This window comes from Cydia pomonella, chromosome 9 (assembly GCF_033807575.1).
Source record: "Cydia pomonella isolate Wapato2018A chromosome 9, ilCydPomo1, whole genome shotgun sequence".
Classification (NCBI taxonomy): Eukaryota; Metazoa; Arthropoda; class Insecta; order Lepidoptera; family Tortricidae; genus Cydia; species Cydia pomonella.
This window is the reverse complement of record NC_084711.1, coordinates 18,719,462-18,741,459: the sequence shown is the minus strand read 5'-3', so window position 1 is coordinate 18,741,459 and position 21,998 is coordinate 18,719,462. Positions and strand designations below refer to the sequence as shown.

Here is a 21,998-nt window from a genome sequence, read left to right as displayed (position 1 = left end):
GGCGGGGCGTGCAGCGGGGCGGGGCGTGCAGCGGGGCGGGGCGTGCGGCGTGCATGTTCAACAAATGCAAACGTATAGGAGCGACCTTACTGCACGCTGCTAAAATCACTTGTGAGCCCGACGCCACGCTGCACGCCCCGCCGAACGCTCCGCTATGAGCGTCCATTTATATCTTACGCTTATACCTATTATATTACAGCCCCCGTTAAGTATTGTGTCGGGCAAATAACAACGGAACGCTACACTGAGCATGCCCCCCATGCTCTTGGCCGGTTTTGAATATTTTATTTACTAAAGAGCGAATGATAAATTACAATTCAACTTATCTACCTGATCTGTCTAGTGTTAAGTAGATATGTCGTCGTTATCTAATGATTAGAGGATATTAATCGATATTAGTGTAAATAAATTGCAAGGTTACTATCTAAATAATCATTCGAACATTTTGGCTAACAGTTGTGTGTAGTCTCAAAACTACGTTTCATCAGGTTTTCTGTAGTCTCGTTACATCAAACAGATTTTGAACTCTGGAAAAATAAGTAAGTGAAATAATCTTTGTTTTTACAAGCTATTATTTAACTTGTAATGTGTTTTTTGTAATATGAGTAATATGCATGTTCGGGTCAAATCTTGCAAGGTAAATTAGACCCACTTTTCATTATTCGATTGAGCTGAAACTTCACATACATAAGTAAGTTGGGTGACTTAGCAATACTATGGTACTCATACATGGTGGTCAAAGGATTAGGAACTCTCGAGGGGGGTTGTCTGTTATCATTATCAGTACAAAAGATTAATACTTGAGCTGTAGCCATTTTGGTGGTGGACAAGCTCTGCATGTGTGCGTGTAAATGTGTGTATATATTTTTAGCATATTTTTAGGGATGTGGACTTGTCGATTTTAATCATGTTATATATAGATAATCTCTATATAATGGAACGGAATAGCGATTAATTGAAGTTTCGATATCTTCACTAAAAATTATCATCATAGAAATGCTAACGGATAATGAATACTTTATGATATACCTGCCTCTTGTATGGCGGTGGTCACATGGGGCGGGCACAGATGGGAAATGGGAATACACTGTTTTGGCCGGTGTACCATGGATTTCCGCCGTTGATTATTAATATCGTACTCACAAAATCATGCTGGTTGATAAGAATATATAAAGTTGTGTTGTAATGGTTATCTGTTGAAATTTTTTGATAAAATTATTATTGTACCTGATACTAAAATTACAGTTCGATTGTCACAATTTGGCTGACTAATGTGACGTTTTAGTAGGTACGTTATTGTTAACTGAAACAGATGTCATATACCTACTAAAGAAAAGTGGCCAAACCCTCTAGTGATCGAGGCTTAATACCACGTGATCACAAAAAGAGAAAACGTTTTTCCACTTCTAAATATTTTCCATTCTCCATGTTTTTTTAGTATGTTCTTGACACAATGAAAAACAAGGATTCAAGGTTTTCCTTTTTTTTCAAAAATTTTTAAACAAAAAAATGAAAAAAAAACCGAAACCGATTAACCTAGAATATATTATGCTGAAGTTATTCGACATCAAAATCAAAGTGATTTGTTAAGATTTAGTTAGTGAAAAACGTTTTCTCCTGAAATTGAATTTCATAGAAAAAATACCGTTACTTCGCTAGGATCGCAAAGCTATTCTTCCCTTTTAAATCAAACCGGCGTCTTCAGCTTACGTGGCAAAAACTCTGGTTTCCAGGATAGCGGTCCCGTCATATAGCGGCCGTAATACAGCGGTTGAATGGCGTCACTGGAACATTGTCTATGTAAACAAAATGGCGCGGTTTCCTAGATGCCGGTGATTGAAAGAACATTCTTTTTACGTCCGTAATATTACGGCCGCTATATGACGGCACCGATATCCTAGGAATCAAGAGTTTTACGCCCTAGACTTCTACACCACTCTGCTATGGCGGTACCCTTCCCAAATTTTCCAGTATATGCAATCCTGGCAGTGTAATTAGTATTTTATGAAAATTTATATTTAACTAAAATATAGAATTAAATTTATTTGTTCCCTAGAGGCAAATAAAGGCAAGATAAAGACTAATTCATATTTGTATTAACATCGCAGATAAAATGGAGAATAAAGTGAAAATTGAAGAGCTGGATTCAGCAAGTAAATCTTTCGAAGGTAAGTCATAATGCATAATTATTATGATTAGATATGTTACGAGCAACTTGATTAACCGGCCAGTATAAATAATGATCGGTCATTATGAATAATGCCTAAGAGTATGTCGGGTAATGTGATAATAGTACATTACGATAGAAGTGCGAAAATTAGGAAATTCGAAACGAGTGGCGATAAATTAAAACACGACCGAAGGGAGTGTTTTAAATCGACACTAGTTGCGAATTACCTATTCGCACATGTATCGTACAACGTAATATGCTAATTTTCGCACTAGTGCGGTAAAGTAGCACCATAAGTACTGTAAAGGGTATAACCGTGTAATTATGGGGGATCGGCCCCAGACGCAAAATTGATTGTCGTTTTGCTGATTTATTTTCCCAAGCATAAGATGTTATTTCACCAAATATTGAGCCTCAAATGCCAAAGGTATTCGAGAAAATAAAAAAAATAAAAGTCGGTTTTTATTTTTTTATCTAAAATACTGAACCGTTTTTTGAACTTAATTTTATTATGCTAGTAATTTAGATGTATGTATCAATAAAAAAGAAGTCCCAGATGCAATTTTTACTTTTTTAGGGTTCCGTACCCACAGGGTCAAACGGGACCCTATTACTGAGACTTCGCTGTCCGTCCGTCCGTCCGTCTGTCTGTCACCAGGCTGTATCTCATGAACCGTGAAAGTTAGCCAGTTGAAATTTCTACAGATTATGTATTTCTGTTGCCGCTATAACAACAAATTCTAAAAACAGAATAAAATAAATATTTAAGGAGTCCTCCCATACAACAAACATATTTTTTTTGCAGTTTTTATAAATAATGGTACGGAACCCTTCGTGAGCGAGTCCGACTCGCACTTGGCCGGTTTTTTTTTTCCCAGATAGAGATACACACCAATTTTTTTATATTAATATTTTTATAACTAAATATGTTTTTCAGAAACATTCACTTGAATCAAGATAGCGAAAATGAAACAAACTTATGATACCATACATTTAATATTGACATCTATTAATAATAGGTACTAATACATACACATGGTATGCTTACCCTGTTGATCCAAGTGAATGCTTTCAATCAAATATATGACATAGAATATTAGTTTATACATAAAATATCCAAAATTGGCTGGTGTTCTTATCTCGAAACAATAAGAAAAAAACAAAAAAAAAACAAGTAAAAATTTCACTATTGGGACATTTGGGACTACTTTTTTATTAATACATAAAATTTACGAGCATAATATATTTAAGTTGCAAAAAAATCGGTTCAGTAGTTTAGATAAAAATAAATAAAAACAGATTTTAATTGTTTAAATTTTCTCAAAAACCTGTGGCATTTTATATTTGGTGAAATAGCATCTTATACTTGGAAAAATAGATCAGCAAAATGACAATCAATTTAGCGTCTGGGGCCGATCGCCCATACGTACGCGGTTATACCCTTTATTACTTTGATGGCAGTGAATGTGTTAAAGTGACGCATCGTTCAGTGATAATAATAAACCTAAAAATGCGCTTGCTTCTTCCCGCAACCCGCGCATCCCGATATTCCTATTAAACGAATTTCCTTTTGTGTGTATGTGTCTAAACGGGTTTTACGTTTAAAGTAAAAAACAAGAATTAATCGAAAACAACTACAGTATTGAGTGTAACTAAGTGTGTGTTTAGACCAATCTACATGGATAGTTTACAAACTTCAATTAGTCCCATTTGCCTGTACAATGAAAATGTTTGTTTAAAAAGAGGCATCTTAGATACGATTTTCTCTGCTGTAAAACTTTACAAATCGTGTAAGGTCAACTACAGAAATTAAGTCAATGCCATGAATAACCAGTTCACAAAACAATACTTTCATGAGTTTTGTAATTGCTAAGATAAATCAAGATATCTGACGCCAACATTTTCAATGCTTCGTCTTAAGTTAATATAATGACTTTATTTTGCAGTCTACCGTTTTCTCGGCCCTTCGAGCAGTACCGGTTACCTTATGCCTAAAGGTTACAAAGAGCTTGCGGACAACATCTTGAACATGACTGTGCGGCCTGACGACGTGTGGGTGACTGGGTATCCTCGGTCTGGTAATGTCCATGAAAGCGATATGTGTATTGAGATTATTAAATATACGGTTTAATCCCCTAATTACAAAAAAAACTACAATAATTTTATTGGGAGTGTTTCACTGGAAACATTAATTTGTACTGTTACCGTAAAAACCTGTGTTTAGTGGAATCGCGTATTCCCTAGTTAAAACTAGTTTCCTGTATCACCTCACTGAGAACGCGTTTTCACTAGGTATAACTAGTTACTAGTTTTGTAATACCTCGGCGAAAACTAGTTTTGACTGGAAGTTTTCAGTCAAAACTAGTTTTCGCAAAGTGCTTTGGTGTTCAAAAATTTATTTCAGTGAAAACTAGTTTTTACTAGACAATGCATATAACACAAAAAAGTAAATTTTCTAAGTTACTACCTAACATTATAAAATATTTAAAGTTTATTATGGCGCTCGTTTTAACTAAGATTAAGTTTGAATAATTAGTAAAAAATAGTTTTCACCAAGGCACTATGCGAAAAATAGTTTTAATAAGTAAAAACGCGTTTTAACCGATGCGATACGGAAAGCTAGTTTTAACTAGGGAAAACGCGCTTTAACTTTAAACGGGTTTTTACGGGAACAGTACCATGTTTATAGATGGATTCGAGAGCCCCACTTAATTATTAAATGTACTGATTTTCATTGTAGTTTTTCGAATTGGCAGACTACACCAATGCAGTTATACATGCAGTGCAATCCATTTAAACAGATTAGGCGTTTTCCTTAGTTTTGTGAAACTACTTACTTGCGCGTTGTCGTTAGTTAAAATAAGTTTTTCAAAAGTTTATTTTTTATTTACATCGAAATGAATTTCCTTTAATTATTAATTTTCCCTTTACAAAAATTGGTTTTGCCTTCAAAAAACAGTTTCAACTAGCTTTCACCAAGGCGTTTCAAAAAACCAATTGAAATTCACCTTTTCATTAAAAACTAAGATGTTGTACAGAATGTACGGGTCGAGAACTCGAGAATCGTACAATATTTTAATGCTGATTATTATTTACGTACCGTAAGTACCTGCAATTAAAATGTTATAATGACAGTAGATTTATTATTGATAGGAACCACGCTTACACAAGAGTTGGTCTGGCAAGTCGCGAACGAATGCGATTTCGAGACGGCTTCCAAAATCCCTTTGATGGCACGTTACATGTTTCTCGAGTGAGTATAAATGAATTAGGTACCTACATATGCTGATTACCTCATAAGTTAAAAATTTTAGGTACCATACCATCAAATGTGCCTACTTTGCGACAAAGTTTGCTCAAAACTACGTAATTTACTTTTAATTTCAAAACGATTATTATGTGGCATGTTGATATACTCGTATAAGCCGATTTAACCACTACATTCATGTAACACTTAAATCTGTTATAGTTTTCATATTACATAAACACGGTTGAAACGCAATTACCCAGTGAGGAACAAAGTAGGAACTTTTTACGGCACAATTTTAACTAAGATTAAAGAAAGTGATTTAGAAGATATAGGGTAGGGTCTATTACTGGCCACCTTATACTAAAAAGGATTCTGTTTAATATTCACACAATCCACTATCAAAATCGTTGCAGACTTGTCTTGATCTGCCTCTATTTGAATTGTGTGAATAGGTAAATAGATAAACTTCTTATTTTAGCCATTTTAGTATAAGGTGTAACTAGTTACCTTATTTATTCACACATCAGAGGGGCATTTTACGTGTCCGGGAAAAAAGTGGTTCAATAAATCTGAATCTCGAAAGTGTGTTGAAAGACGTCGTGTGAAACACGTGTGCATTGGTCATTACACACACCGGCTTTCATACAATATCGCCTCGAGTGTAGTGACCAACAAAGCACACTTGTATCATAATGTAAATTTTTAATCATACTAAAAATGTTTTTGACCCACATATTTATTTCAGAGGGAAAATGACAGTTAATATACTCAAATCAAGGATGGAAGGCGAAGTTACTGAACCTGTTTATACTCAGGAGGCTATAGACGCAGCGCCTTCGCCTCGGTTTATAAAAACTCATGTGCCCTTCTCGCTTTTGCCCTCGAATCTATTGGATACCACGAAAGTAGTGTACATAGCCCGAGACCCGAGGGATGTAGCAGTATCTCATTATCAGTTCGCAAAAAAGTTGCACTATACTGCAGAGTTGAAAAGTTTTTGGAATCTTTTCTTCAATGATATGAGTAAGTATTCAAGCGTGTATTTATTTAAAGCCACCACACCACACCAGCCGGTAAAGGCTATCTTGGTTGTTCAAAAACTGATGAGAAAGTTGCGTTTTAACTATTATCCTCATGTGGGGCAAAGTCAGAAAGATCAGCATCGGATGATGCAAACGTAGGATGGATTTACTTATATTTTAACGATGAATATCAATTAACATTCTTTTTGAATTAATTTGCTTTGATATGTAACTAAATTATTGTTTTTTTTTGTTTTTTGTAGTAAGGGTTACTTGTCTTCCGCAGACAAAACACCGTAGCTATCTCAGTATTATTTAGTTATTTTATTAAAAATAAAATAACTAAATAATACTTTCAATGTGTCTGGGTTAGCGTTGTTCATAATTACTCCAAATTTCAAATCGATAGCTTAAGTGGTTCTCGAGATATTTAGCGGTGTGACGGACGGACGTTCCTTTTGTACCTTTTTGGTACGGAACCCTAAATACGGGAGTTATTTGATAAGATATCTGTTGATATTGATAGGGGTCATTTGATTACATAAATATGTATATGTATGTCTATTTGCATAAGTATATCTAACTCTAATAATAATTAAAAATTCGAAAACAAATAAACGTGGTCATCATCGCTGTGGTCGATATACAACAAATTTTGTCAAAATATTTTCAATAATGTTAATATTCAGAGAGGAAAATGAGGACTACATTCCTCCACTTTCGTCTTAACCCCGTAGCAAAGTTAGTTTAACCCTCGTACTGTAAATTCCACTTTTTGAAGAACTCGCTACGCTCGTGGTTCTTTTTTGAGGATTTTCGCTTGCGGTAAAATTCCCGAGGGTGATTGCAATTGGTGCATGAGTGAGGGTGATTGCAATTTGGTGCATGAGCGAGGGTGATTGCAATTTGGTGCATGAGCGAGGGTGATTGCAATTTGGTACATGAGTGAGGGTGATTGCAATTTGGTGCATGAGTGAGGGTGATTGCAATTTGGTGCATGAGTGAGGGTGATTGCAGTTTGGTGCATGAGTGAGGGTGATTGCAATTTGGTGCATGAGTGAGGGTGATTGCAGTTTGGTGCATGAGTGAGGGTGATTGCAATTTGGTACATGAGTGAGGGTGATTGCAATTTGGTGTATGAGTGAGGGTGATTGCAATTTGGTGCATGAGTGAGGGTGATTGCAGTTTGGTGCATGAGTGAGGGTGATTGCAATTTGGTGCATGAGTGAGGGTGATTGCAATTTGGTACATGAGTGAGGGTACAAAAGGAACCTTCATGGTGCGACTCTGTCCGTCCGTCTGTCTGTCACATCGCTAAATATCTCGTGAACCACTTAAGCTATCGAGTTGAATGGTTATGAATAATGCTAACCCAGACACATAGAAAGTATTTTTTTTTATTAACGATGGAAAATGCTCAATATGAAGAGGGGGCGAAATTTCAAAGTCTAGTGACTAGGTCAAGTGAGGTATCAGATGCCCCCCCCCCCCTTTATCTCCGAAGTTTACCGAAGAAAAATTATGATTTTTTTTTCATATTATTAACATAACTATAAATTTTACAGGAAAAATATAACCAGACCTCAATCTTGGTAACATTTTTTTTCTTAACAAAAAACATTTCCGAACTCAAGTTTGCAATTTAACCAACGTGTTATACTCGGTCAAGCAAATCTTGTCAGTAGCAAAAGGCGGCAAATTTGAAAAAGGCCCGGGTTAGCAACACTGTTTTCGAATAATTCCAAAATCGCGTGTCATCTGAGTTTTATTTGTGGAATGTTACATTCATTGCTACGAGTATTTCAAGAGAATTTTTTGCTGATATTATTAAATAAGCTTGTGCATGAAAATAAGCAAAGTCAAATAATGTACAATCACGGCCGATGATGGTAAATATTTGAGGTTATGATGACAGTTACTTGTTTTTGGTTTGATGTACATTGCTGCTTTTCTTAGAGCAATACCAACGCAATACTGATTTTTGAGTATTGCCCTACTTCACTTTGCTGTACATTGCTACTGACATACTGTGGTTGACAGACTATAAGTATATAGAAATTTCAAGTGTAATAAATATTATACTTGAAATTTCTATGAGATTAGGTACATTAAAGACACCTTTTTTTCAAATAAATGAACAATTATTTAAATTGGTTCACATGATAGAAAATCATCCTCGAAAAACCAACAGCAAATTAGTTAGACAATTGGCCGATAGATGGCGCTGTACACAATTATACTTAGTATAGGTGGTACTTTTGATCAAAAGTCTTTAACCAATATAGTTACACGGAGATAATTCAAAGTTTGTACGGAACCCTCGGTTCGTGAGTAAAAGGAACTCGCTCTTAATCGGTTTAAAAAAAAATTGTTTACAGTGGTGTATTCCCCAACTTTGGCGCATTTAAGAGAAGCGTGGGACCTCCGTCATCATCCAAATATGATGTTCATATTCTACGAAGATATGTTAAAGGTGAATATGAAAATTGTTAATTGTACAGTCAGCATCAAAAGTAGCGGATTCAATAAGGTTTCAAAAGTATCTACATTATCTACCATGCTGAAACAGCTTAACAAAATGTGATGGTTCCATATGTAGAACAATTAAGACTGTTAAAGATATACTTTTAAACGTGAATTTTAAGGATTTATCTATATTTGGAAAAGTTATCCGAAATAACAGATATTTTTGGCGCGATATTGATGCTGACTGTACCTATATAAGTAACTCAATCTGAAATATCCATGTGAAATAAACTATTATGTAACACTGTGTAGTGTGTATAGTCTATTTTTTTATCCCGTAGACTAAAATGACATTCCATGTGTTGCTGGTTTTTTACGTCTTATAAATAGTGATGTGCTACAACCGGTACTAACCGAAAATAAACTATTGGGAGTTACTTATGTAGGCATGTAACACCATTTTGAGGCATTTAGAAAGTTTGTATCCAGGTCTAAACACAATATTTCTAATATTTAAAAGCGGTTTTATTGTAAGATTAACAGTCACCTCGAAGCTCATAATGCAATTTTTTAATGTTTGAGTGAATTAGTAGTGAGTAGATTTTATTTATTTTTTACTTCCTTACATGTAGTGAGTAGATTTCATTAATTGTTTATTTTGAATCTAAAATTATTTTAATATTTATCGGTTATTCACAAACCGAAATCAAAGATCAGCACTATTTGTTTTAAGCTGGTCACATTATTTCTACGTTTGACATTTGTGGTTGTCATTTTAGTCTACGGGTAGAACAGACTATAGCTACCATTGATGCAATTAATATGAAGTCTTTAAAAAACATTGAATATCCTTGATATTAATTTGAAATAAAACTATATGTTAAAAATTAATTAAAGCTAATAGTCTAAAGAACAATAAAGTAGAACAGGAAACCCTTCGAGCAACACCGGCTTCCAACATGTCGGAAGGGAGGGGCACAAGCGATAACATACCGTACAAATAGTTTTGCCATTTTTTACGGGGGAAGCCTGCACACAGTCGCACTTCCCACTTACTCTCATTACTAGGGTTTCCAAATGCTGGACTTCTCGGAATACCGGTATTAATACCGAAACTCTCTTCAACAATCCTGGGATCCCGGGCTTCGGTATATGGTATGAATTCGGAGTTTTATTAGAATTTGGGAATCAAGAAGGCTAAATATTAACAACACACACATTATTTGTGACATTTCTGTATTAAACATATAGATATCGACAGGAAAGTTTAGGAGAAAGATTACACACATATGTAGCTAAGCTTTTAAGAAGATAACTCTCAAAAATTATAGATTTGAATTCAGAGCTATCGCCCTGATAAAAGAATAAAAATCTGCAGACTAGCATTCGCAGTCTTTAAATTCTTCACCACAACTAGGACGCTTTTTCCTTTACACTACACAGATAATTCAGTAACTTTGCCGACTTTTGAAATGGGGCTCGTCTGCGTCAAAGCCTGCAAAAAATCAAATTGAAGAACCTGGTCCATCTTGCAGTTGGCGGTACAACTTGCTATCGGTATCAAAAAAGAACACTTATTTCAAAATCTTGCTGTCATTATATGATTTTGTTGTTGTGTGCGTGACTTCAACTCAAGTGTCGATACCTATATATGTATAAATTACGTTTTTCTTATCTTTATGCTTGCGTAATTGTTTCAGGATATACAATTATCTGTCAAACGAGTAGCAGATTTCCTTGACAAGAAGTTAACGGATGAACAAATCGTTAAGCTTAGTGAACACTTGAATATTAAGAACTTCAGGAAAAACGAGTCTGTGAACCCGACATGGATGAATAAGAGTGGTGACCCCAATGCTGAGAACTTTGTTAGGAAAGGTAACATTCATTTAGTACAATGGTTGACGGGTAGAGAATGCTTTTAGTGGCCAGGGCCCTTATTCGACATGCTAAAAGTGACGTTTCGTGTTGATTTCCATTTGATGTGAGAAATATTGTGACTTGTCGAATTGCTATTATCACCACCTGTCAGTGAACAATATCCACACTAGAGGCGGGGCGTTGTACCGGAATAGTTTTTGGAACAGGTTATTTGTAATAGACTACTTTTAGCTTGTCGAGTATTTAAAAGTACAGACTTTGATTTCTGAAATAAAACAAATATGAAACTTTTATCACCTCGTACCTCCATTCTTACCGTTACTTTAGGTAAAATAAAATTTTGTTAACAGATGGTCGTCTGGGTGTCTGTTGTATCTAAAAATAATGTAATAATATATAACAAAAATATGACAATAGATTCATAGCCTTCACTCAAAACGTCACCATATTTCCGACCCTTACCGAAATAATAAGTCTATATTTGTATAAATAATCCTCATTTGTAAGACGCCTAAGCACGGCAAATACGTAAACTGCCTATTGGGGGTCATACTCGTAAAACTGGTATTTTAGACGTACTTTTGGTACGAGTAACAGAGACGTACTTTTGGTACGCAGTCCCAGCTCTAGTCAGGATTCTAGTTGTCAAATATAAGCGTGTCGAATACGTATTAGTTAACTGTCAAATGAAATTAGATCAACGGTAGACTTTTTTGTCGATGGGTATGGCTGCCATGTTTGGATTTATGACATTTAAAAGGGGATCCTAAGGCAGAGAGTAGTTTTTTCTGTACGATTTTGATTCTTCTACTGGACGCAAGATGGAGTTAGCTGCCAAATTCCGATCAGGCTGACGCAGCTAGGAAGAAAAAAGTTTTGTATGGAATTTGTTTCGCAAATCATTGCCAACGAAGAAAAAGAAAACGTCAGTGCTATTTATTCTGTCAAGTTTACATCAAGTCTACTGTCAGCCTAATTGCTTTGTTTGTTTTGAAGGCTTCAATGTTTTGTTCGGGTATTTCGTGTAATTTCTTTATTATTTAAATATTATTATTGAAAATAGTCAACCGTGATCAGAGTAAAGAGCGAGTTTGTTACAATGCCAGCGAGAAAACGGTTTACTAAGTGTGAAATATGTGGCAAGCGAGCCACTCGAGAAAATCACGAAAAAAGGGATTTTATGGCGAAATTTCCCTTGGATGAAGACTGGTAAGTATTGCTTTAGATACTTTTGACCTTATTTTGGGTCAACAGGCTATAAACACATCGAAAATTAGATATTTTACATTATTTTTCGTTGTGAACTAGGGATGTACTATAACTATCGATAACTGAAGTTTTATTTGTATATCAGTGTAAATAATTAAATTAAATATGTGAAATTTCCTTAGAACTAGCATGCAATATGACCATAATTAATTCGTCGAAGATTAATAATGCATAAATTATCTATTACTTAATAATACTTATGCATTAATGGTCATTAGTTAACATATTTTTTTTATCTAGTAATTATTTAATATATTAACCTAAAATGTAAGAAAATTAATCTCTGTTTTATGATAAATAAAGAAATATTATAGGACATTATTACACAAACTGACTTAGTACTAAAGTATGAATGGCATGTGTTGTGGGTACTTAGACAACAATATATATATATATATACCCACAACACATGCCATTCATACTTTAGTACTAAGTCAGTTTGTGTAATAATGTATATATATATGTACATAGACCTACTTTATAAGTATTTATAAATACATAGGAAATACCCATGTCTCAGGAACAAATATTCATGCTCATCACACTAATAAATGCCCGTTCCAGGATTTGAACCTGGGACCATCGGCTTCATAGGCAGGGTCGCTGCCAACAAGGCCAGACCCGTTCTCATGATTAACAGACATATAAATACATAAAAAGTTAAAGCATTGATAAAGGGTTGTTGATAACTGGATGCCGAAAAACATGATTTATAGATGCATATTAGCGCGAAATAATCAGTTGATCATCTCATTAGCAAACACATGGAATATAAACTGTAGATAAAGTCATGTTTTTCCAAGGCTGTATGTTTTCAGATGCAGGCAGTGGGCCAAATTTGTTGGGAACGAAGACCTGATACATCTTCCCATAGAAAAGTTACATTTATTCAAACATGTATGTGCACATCATTATGAAAATCAAGCATTTAATAAAATTAAAAAACACGACTTAAAAACTGTATTAAAATAATTCGGGTCCACATTAAGCCCGACCAGATAGTAGTCCAATTAAGAACTATCCACTATATAACATACAACTTAAATGTGGACTCGATGCTAACCTGATTTCGAGTACAAAATTTGTAGACAGGAGCCTATGTTTCAACCCTCCCCATTTTATCGATATCGATAAGAATCGTAAGCGTGTAGCGTACTACACTATTTAAATCGCTTATGTTGGTACTATGGTTCTTTGACAGTTCTTTGTCGTACATTTTGGTAATGATTTGCGAAACAAACTGATTCCACTCGCTAGTATGGAAATCCCGTCTCTTAAAACGTAGTGATTATATGCTCTTTGACAATGACATGCAGTTGCGTCGATGTAGATCTATCATAAAAACGTACTATGTGACGCATGTGACAATTGTCCAGGATGAAAAAAATATTTTGACAATTAACATAAAGCAATACAATACCACAAAATGTCAACAAGAAAACAGATTTATTATAAAAATACAAATTATATACAAAGCTTCATTTTAAAACCAATGGTCGTGGGTTCTAACCCCGGCTCTTAACAATGTGCATCTTGTAACATGTACCGATTGCTTTTCAGTAAAGTAAAATATATTATCATGAGGAAGATGGAGTATCCCCAATAAGGTATATTTTCCCCTCTGGGTTAGAAGGTCAGGATAGTAGTGAGACAGGGAGATATAGTGAAGAATGCGGAAAAACAAGCATTTATTGTGTTGTTAGGCTAGTTTTTTTTTCAAAATTTGAAAACGAACGCAACAGCATGCTCAAAGCCCCCTGTGAGTCAGAATCTGTTAAATTTATGCTTAAGACGAAACAGGAGCTGAGCCCGTACACAAATTTGAGATTTTTAGGTAAAAGGTAAAAAAAATCGCCGTCGCGCTGACGAGTGTGGCACCCCGTACCTAGCTAGAGACTATCCCTTGTGTGTGTACCAACAAACCAAATTTTAGACAAATATGATACGTCTTCTTCTTTGTCGTTGTACTCTTTGCAGAGCGTCGTGGTCAACTGCTGATATCAGGCGCAGATGTTGCTTGCCGTACGATTTCTCGCCATTTTTCGCGGTTGGGGGCCATTCTGGCAAATGCGTTCAGGGAACCCTTCATGGCAGATTTGATTTGGTCAGTCTATCGCATAGGTGGCCTTTTGCGCGGTCTTTTTCCGTTTGCTCTACCCTGCACTACTAGACGCTCTATGGAGTCGTTGTTCCTCCTCGAGACGTGACCGAAAAAACTGAGTATGCGGGTCTTTACGAGAGTCGGAAGGCGCTGCTTGATACGGAGTTCTTTAAGGATGGAGACATTAGTCCGAAACTCGGTCCAGGATATCCCCAGCACCATATTTCTAGGGCGTCTATCGTCTTCTCCTCTGTCTTTCGGATAGTCCAGGTCTCCGCAGCGTATAAGAATATAGGAAAAACGAGGGCCCGTACAAGCCGAACCTTCGTGGTGTTTGTGACGTTTCGGTGATACGTAGCCTATACGTAAAAACTAGCCAAGACAAATCCTTTATAATTTCAGGATTTTCTACACAGCACAGAACATGGCACCCATATAGATCTCAATTCCGTTGTCGGCGAGTCAACAACGACACATATTCTTAATATTGAACTTAATTGGCTCTCATTTCACATTTATGTTTTAAATTAATTATAGGCATAGACATACCATATCCTATTGTAAGTACAAAGTTTTAGAGCAATCTAGCTAGCCGATTTAAAATGAGAGCGAAACTACATTTGTATGGAGAACCGAATTTGCTGCGGACGCACAATGTAGCATAATCGGATTAGGACCAACCTCGAAATCTCTGTAACAGTCATGAAATTTATTATGTATATAAATTAAAGGCCCCTTTTTCATGCCCAAACCATTTAACATTTGGGGACCTCGAGGAATCCGAGCCATCTTGGAAAATGTGTACCATCAACACAACAGTCAACATTAAAACTTATTAAATTCGACACAAAAAAGTCCTCGATATCTTTGCGGAACAATACATCTTGTTATAGAGAATACTTGCTGAATCTAAGTTTAACGCTTATACACTTCCAGGGGACATTCTCTTAAAAGGAAACTCGGAGGAATATGAATTCTATTTTTAACTATACATTTGTACAAAGTAACCAAATAGTTCGGTACACCATATATTTAGTATGGTGTACCGAACTATTTGGCCACTTTGACTGCTACAAAGTATTTGACGCTGACTGTACGTGGTCTACCCCAATATTAACATTTTACTCTACTGCGACTAAACCAGAAAGAAGGGTTATGGGTGTAAGTACTGATGTTTCAGTACACCCAGTAGCTAGGTATTAGGATACTGGACGGATTTTTTTAAATGACGTATCGTTAGATTCCTATTGCCATTCACAACCTACTTTTACTGGTTCTATTAAAGAAAAATCAATACAGCCGCCTTGAGAGGACTCCGAATATTAAATCATATTTTTTCTTCTAGCGCCTAAACTATTGAGCGGAGTACAGTAAAACAGACATCAGTAGATCCACAGTTAGTATACAAGTGCTATTGAATTGAATTGATTGAATTGATATATTTATTTCGAACTTGACGTCCATAGGGTTAGGTAACAATGACTTATGTATCTAGAGTTAGTATTACAGTTAATTAGACAAAACAAACAATTGGACAAAACAAACAAAACAAAACATTACATAATATTTATAAGTTTCGCGGCAGCACAGCAACAGGTGAGTGTAGCTGCACGTACCGCTTGACTAGGGGCGAGTCCCAACGCTGCGCCAGCGTACTTAGGATGCTGTTCGTGCTGCTTCGGCTGCGAGTGAGGAGTGAAGCGCATCGCTTCCTCATGATGGCGAAAAAACAGTCTGTTCGTGCCTCAGCAAACATCGCTGAGGCACTACAATACCGCGGCAACCTGAACAGCATCCTAAATGCATCATTATATTGGACACGCAGAGCGCTATACGCCCGCTGCGTAAAGTTGGCCCACAGACCGCACGTGTAGAAAGTTTGACAAAAAGCTTTGAACAATATTAACTTTACTTCTTTACTAACACGTGCAAACCTGCGGGACAACATGTTACAGCGGACACACAGCGCCCGGCGCTCCCGCTCGATGTCCTCGATGTCAGACAGTGTGTCCGTGACCCAGTGGCCCAGGTACTTAAATTTGTCCACTCTTTTTAACGGAGTTCCACAAAGCTTAACCTCCTGCATTTGGTAACTTTTGTTACCTGATTTAAATTGCAAGAGCTCACTTTTAGACGCATTGTACCTGAGCCCATGGGCCTCAGCATACGTTTCACAAATGCCTAACATTTTTATTAGACCCCCCATCGAGGGGCTCAGCAGCACCATATCATCAGCATAGCTCAAGTTGTTGACACACATGTCCTCTATGTGACATCCGACACAAGCGCTGTTGAGCTCCTCGATGAGACCATTCATATATAGATTGAACAATGTAGGAGAGCTCAATCCACCCTGTCTGACCCCGCACTGCATTATGTACTCCTCAGATAAGGCGCCTGCCCATTTAACACTGTTTTTCTGGTTACCATACCAGTGCCGAAGCAGTGAGATTACGTCACGGGGGACCGTCGTATCCTTGAGTAATTTCCTCCATAATAGGTCGTAAGACACCATATCAAACGCCTTTGACAAATCCAAAAAACAGGCAAATATCGGCGTCTCACGTGACGTATAGTAATGGACGGTCTGCTTAAGACAGAGGATTGCGCTTTCAGTCGATAAACCCGGCCTAAATCCGAATTGAGCATCATTTAGTTTAATATTTTGTCCTAAAATGTCATCAAGCAAACCGTCCAATACCTTAGCCACAACAGTGGCGAGAGATATAGGCCTGTAATTGGATATGTCAGAAGCGTCCCCAGTTTTATTTTTTATGACAGGTACAACTATTGTTTTCATAAGTTCCTCGGGTAAGTAACTATGACTAATACATAAGTTATAGAAATTTGACAAGACTACCGGTAAATGCACACCCGCATGCCTGAGATGCTCAATACTGAGGCCGTCGTGTCCAGGTGATTTTCCCCTATGCATCTTACTAATTTTACTAGCGACATGCTTGGCCGAAAATCTAACGAGCGGGGTACCGACTTCAGCTTCAGTATCAACCATCTCCAGCGTTTGACATGTGGATCCAATGGTGAAATGTTTCTGGAAAGCATTAGCGATGGCAGTTGGTTCAGAATAGTTGGCAACACTTACAGGAAGGCTCGCCCTAGAATTTAATTTGGCGGTATTTTTCCAGAATTTTCCAAAGTTCCGATTCGAATAATTTTTAGCAATAATGTCCATCTTTATGTCATGCTCATGCCTCTGACAGTACTTCAACTTGTTTTCAAAAAGTTTTTTAGTTTCACGCATCTTATTGTAGACATAGCCCGTGGCCGGTTTACAATACCTATGCAATACAAAGTTACTAAAATTAACGGAAGAAAAAAGTTTAGGGCTAAATAATACGTCATTTAAAAAATCTGTCCAGTATCCTAAGCTACAGGCTATCTGAATCCTCAGTACTTATACCCATAACCCTACTTTCTGGTTAAGTTGCAGTCAAGTAAAATATTGATATTGGGGTAGATTATGTACAAATGTATAGTTAAAAGTGGAATTTTTATTCTTCCAAGTTTCCTATTAAGAGAATATCCCATGAAAGGGTATAAGGGCTAAATCTGGGTTTAGCAAGTATTTTTTAAAGCAAGATCATTTTTTTCGCAAAGATGTCTAAAACTATTTTATGTAGAATTTTATAAGCTTGAATGTTGCCTTACACGATTATTGAATAAAGAACGTAGATTTAGAGTAAAACGCGAATTTCTCCTAGATGGTCCACATTTTCCAAGATGGCTGCGGTTCCTCGAGGTCCCCAAATGTCAAATGGTGTGGGCATGAAAAAGGGGCCTTTAACGTATATACATACCAAATTTCATGACCGTTCAGACATATCGAGTTTGGTCCTAATCCGACTGTGCTAATGCCACTATGTACGTAAACTGTAACTGTACTGCGGACTCAACCTTCACGTTATAATTTTTTAAGTATTAACGTTGACATAGTAACGAAAATAATAAACACGTCAATTGAAGTAAACAATATTATTATATGCAAGAAAATTTAGCAAAATAGGTACATTAATGATTAATATGTAAAACACCATGAATTATTGAATTAAAATTATGATTTTGTGTTAAAAAATATGAGACCAATGATACAGCCCGATTACACGGGCTACATATTAAAAATGATTATCATGGAAACAGTAAATATACACAGGTGAACAAAGTTATAGTAAAATAGGTGCATAATTTCAGATCTTGCCTGGCCCACCTGTACCACCTACCATGACCACGGCCGTCTCCTACTATTATTTTTTTCTAATACCTATGGCCTTACTAGCGAACAGTATTCCATGTTCTTGATCCAGAATTTAAACCCTTAACTACATATTTGTGGCACTTGGGGTTGAATTTGAAACTCTAGGGCACTAGCGTGGCTCTATGAGAGCGCCTTATATAGGCTTCTGGTGACCAGAGGATCAGCATTGTTAACCAGCGCGGAAATGCACCCAGCCTTCTGAGTACCCTACCGAGCGACCAGAATATAGGGCAAATATTTTATGTATACGTTTTTGACTTAAGTGTTTTTATCATGTTTTATATTTAAACTTACAGATGTCGAACTACCAGCAAAGTTTTTGAAGAGGTGTAGTTTTTATATTTCCTGGTACCAAACTGATACAGGAAATTGGAACATCAGTAAATAATCTACACCGAAGACAATGAAATATAGTCACATAATACTTTAATGTTTTATTTTATTAAAGAAATCGGTAAAAAAATGTGTTAACTGATAAAGATAAATTTTATTTTATTTGTAGCTGAATAACAAAATATGTATTTAATCTCCTTTTAACATAGGAATTCTCTTTGTGTAGGTACATATAAATAATAGGTACTTAGGTCTTGGTAAGTAATATAGACAGTACAGTAGGTCTTATCTTAATAATTTGAGATCTCATACATGCGTTCCGATATATCTGATGGCGACTGTACATACAATGGGGTCGCGTATACGAGTACAAAGAGCATTAAAATAGTTGTTGATAGACCAAGTGAGCGAGCTACTATGGTACCTATCTTTATATCAATTTTATGCATTATGTAATAGCGCAATACAGAAAAAAAAATTGACAAATGTAGTATTATTTTTATAGTAATAAAGGTTATTCATGAACCATCTCGTAATTTAAAAAAAAACGGACTTTATCTCTAAATCATATGCCTTATATTTACAGATGTGTTAGGTTACTACTTGGTTCGTGAACGTGGTTTAGAAGCAACTTGAGACTGGGTGCGGAGTAAATTGCATCAATTTTTTTTACAATTTTGAGCGTTTATAGGAGAATATGTGGAGCGAGCATTATTCGACGTGTAGGTGTGGGTTCAACAAAAAGATCGCATGTCAATAGTTCTTTATTGTCGTTAAAATTCAATTAATAATCGCCTTTATCGACCATCAACTGTGTGGTCACTTTTTAATTGATTGACGTTGTCAGGTACAGTTTCACTACTCGCCGCCGCATTGTTCATAGCGCATTACTTATCCTATCGAATACAAGATGTCGCTGATTCCTGTAAACTTATGTTTAAAAAAAAAAGACGCTTTACTCTATGCCATATATTGTAGGAAAGGAAGGGTATTCCCTGTCGTACGTCAAAAAATCCAAGATGGTGCCCAAGCCCATGGACAAAAAAGTCTAGCAATAAAATCAACACTTGTCAAAATTTGACATTAGCAATCCACAGTCAGGTGACAATCAAATCAAACCGAACCACTTCGAGTTCAGAGCCATTTCAAACTATATAGTAGTAATAAACAAAGTTGATTTTTGTTTGATTATTTTTTCTATGAATGAGTTTTGATTGTTCCAAATGATATTATCCACAGTTGATAAAATCAACACTTGATACAATCAACATGCGATAGAATCAAGTGTTGATTTGATGTGGACGCGAAATTTGACAGTTGTGCATCTCGAATAAGGCCCCTGGCCTTTTCTCGAAAAGTCTTTTAGAAATCGATTTTCGCTCATGTCGTTTCGGATATGGATCAGTGCATTCAGTATGATATCCTTAACACAAATATATGAGTTGACAAGCGCGAAAATGGTAGGTGTAGTTGCTGTGACGTCATAAAGTTGGCAGTACAAACTATTTCTTTTTGAACATACCATGTGGGGTAGGAAATGAAAGGGCATTGTGAGTAGATCACAAATATATAACATACTGTAACATTTTCAATACTTGGTCTAACAAATTATTAGAAAACCTTCAAAAATTTCACAATCCAGAGTTGACACAGAACTGTTCTAAATTGAAAACGACTGAATGGATTATTCCAAATTTTATGACAGACCTAATGAAAGCTAATGAAAAGACCATTTCAAAAATATATGTAAAAGTCGAGTTTTTTATTTTTTTAATAGTTTCAGTTTAATGTAACAGAAAATTAAACTATTTTTCAATTAATTATTTTTAAACATTACATAGAGGATATTCACAGTCATTTGGTACAAAATTTGGAGTAATCCATGTTTAAGAGAAAAAAAATTGTACTGCCGACTTTATGACGTCACAGCAACTACCCCCACCATTTGCCTTTTGTCATCTCATATATTTATGTTCAAGACATTATACTGAATGCATTAATACCATATTTACCCATGAACGAAAAGTAACCTAAAACCTGTTCCGCCGCCCTACTATTTATGTCTGTGAATAAATATTTTTGAAGACTAGAAGCGGCAACGTGAATTTGAAAGCTTTGTGAATACGGATCTACCCTATTTTCTTTCCTTAAAAATAATTTTAAAATATTATATAATGTGGAGTTTAATAGTTCAACTTAATTATTATTATAACAGTAACTGTACAAATACTAAACTAAATTAATAACTGACTTAAATATAAAATATAGGCCCTTGAGGCATTGTACCAAGGGTGCTGGCGGGATTACCTCGTTGTATCGCAATGCTGATACGGTGTGCGAGGAGGCCGCCAGCTCATCGTGCACCAGTAATGTAAACAATATTATTATTATTTCAGGTGAATCGGGCGCATGGCGCGATCAGGTCGACGAGGAGATGGCTGCGCAGGCGGAGCGCTGGATGCGCGACAACCTCGCCGGCTCCGACCTGCGCTTTCCTGAATATACCTCCTAGTTGATCGCACAGATCTACAGTGTAAAAGATTGCCTGTTAAATATCAAAAGTGTGATCAAAATCTTAATGATGTCAAGTGTAATTGGAAGTATTGAATTCAACAGTACCTAATATGTGATTGCGTAAATTATTTGCGTTTGTAACAATACTAACAATACATTCCAAGATACTCACCCTGAATTAAACTTTTCTTATTTTGCAATCCGCTAACCTTACGTTTTGGTACATTACAAATACCGCGCGGTCGCTACGAAGCCCAAAGTGGTTAAGTTTTTGCCATCTGCCTCTTTCCCACTCATGAATATTCATAATATACGCATATACAGATCGTATCGTATTTGTTTACATATATTTTAAACATTTTTTTCCTATTTTTTTCTTTAATTTTACCTATATTTTCTTGCACTGTACTACTGGGCCCAAACTATTTCCTCGACTTGAAATATTTGCTTATGCGTGTAAATAGCTGTTGCTGTGTTGTTATCAAACAACAAGATACCTACGAGTGCCACTATCAAGATAGTTTTTTGTGCATAAGCCATAGTTGACAACCCTAGAGCGACCACCCAACGTAGGTATGAAAAGTGAAGTAAATACATACATGTGATTGACTTCTATACCTAACTGTTTTGTGTTTTGTGAAAATATGTATAGCCAACGTTTTTGTTTAAAGTATTTACATAATTATCTATATGTCAAATGTAAATTACATTACATATAG

At 36.0% G+C, this 21,998-nt stretch overlaps 1 protein-coding gene across 1 annotated transcript; it reads left to right on the top strand.

Moving 5' to 3' along the window:
* Positions 1 to 365: 365 nt before the first annotated feature.
* LOC133521589 (luciferin sulfotransferase-like) lies at positions 366 to 21,648 on the top strand. The gene is made up of 8 exons (XM_061856627.1): positions 366 to 539; positions 2,109 to 2,168; positions 4,117 to 4,248; positions 5,324 to 5,423; positions 6,166 to 6,443; positions 8,821 to 8,915; positions 10,609 to 10,786; positions 21,162 to 21,648. Exons 2-8 carry the CDS (start codon positions 2,114 to 2,116, stop codon positions 21,275 to 21,277), a joined length of 954 nt encoding a protein of 317 aa, XP_061712611.1. The 5' UTR covers positions 366 to 539; positions 2,109 to 2,113; the 3' UTR covers positions 21,278 to 21,648.
* Positions 21,649 to 21,998: the final 350 nt, after the last annotated feature.

Coding starts and splice junctions, on each gene's coding strand:
- LOC133521589 (XM_061856627.1), top strand. CDS start 2,114: ATGGAGAATAAAGTGAAAATTGAAGAGCTGGATTCAGCAAGTAAATCT. Junction 5,424..6,165: donor GCACGTTACATGTTTCTCGA/GTGAGTATAAAT, acceptor TATTTATTTCAG/AGGGAAAATGACAGTTAATA. Junction 6,444..8,820: donor TCTTTTCTTCAATGATATGA/GTAAGTATTCAA, acceptor AATTGTTTACAG/TGGTGTATTCCCCAACTTTG.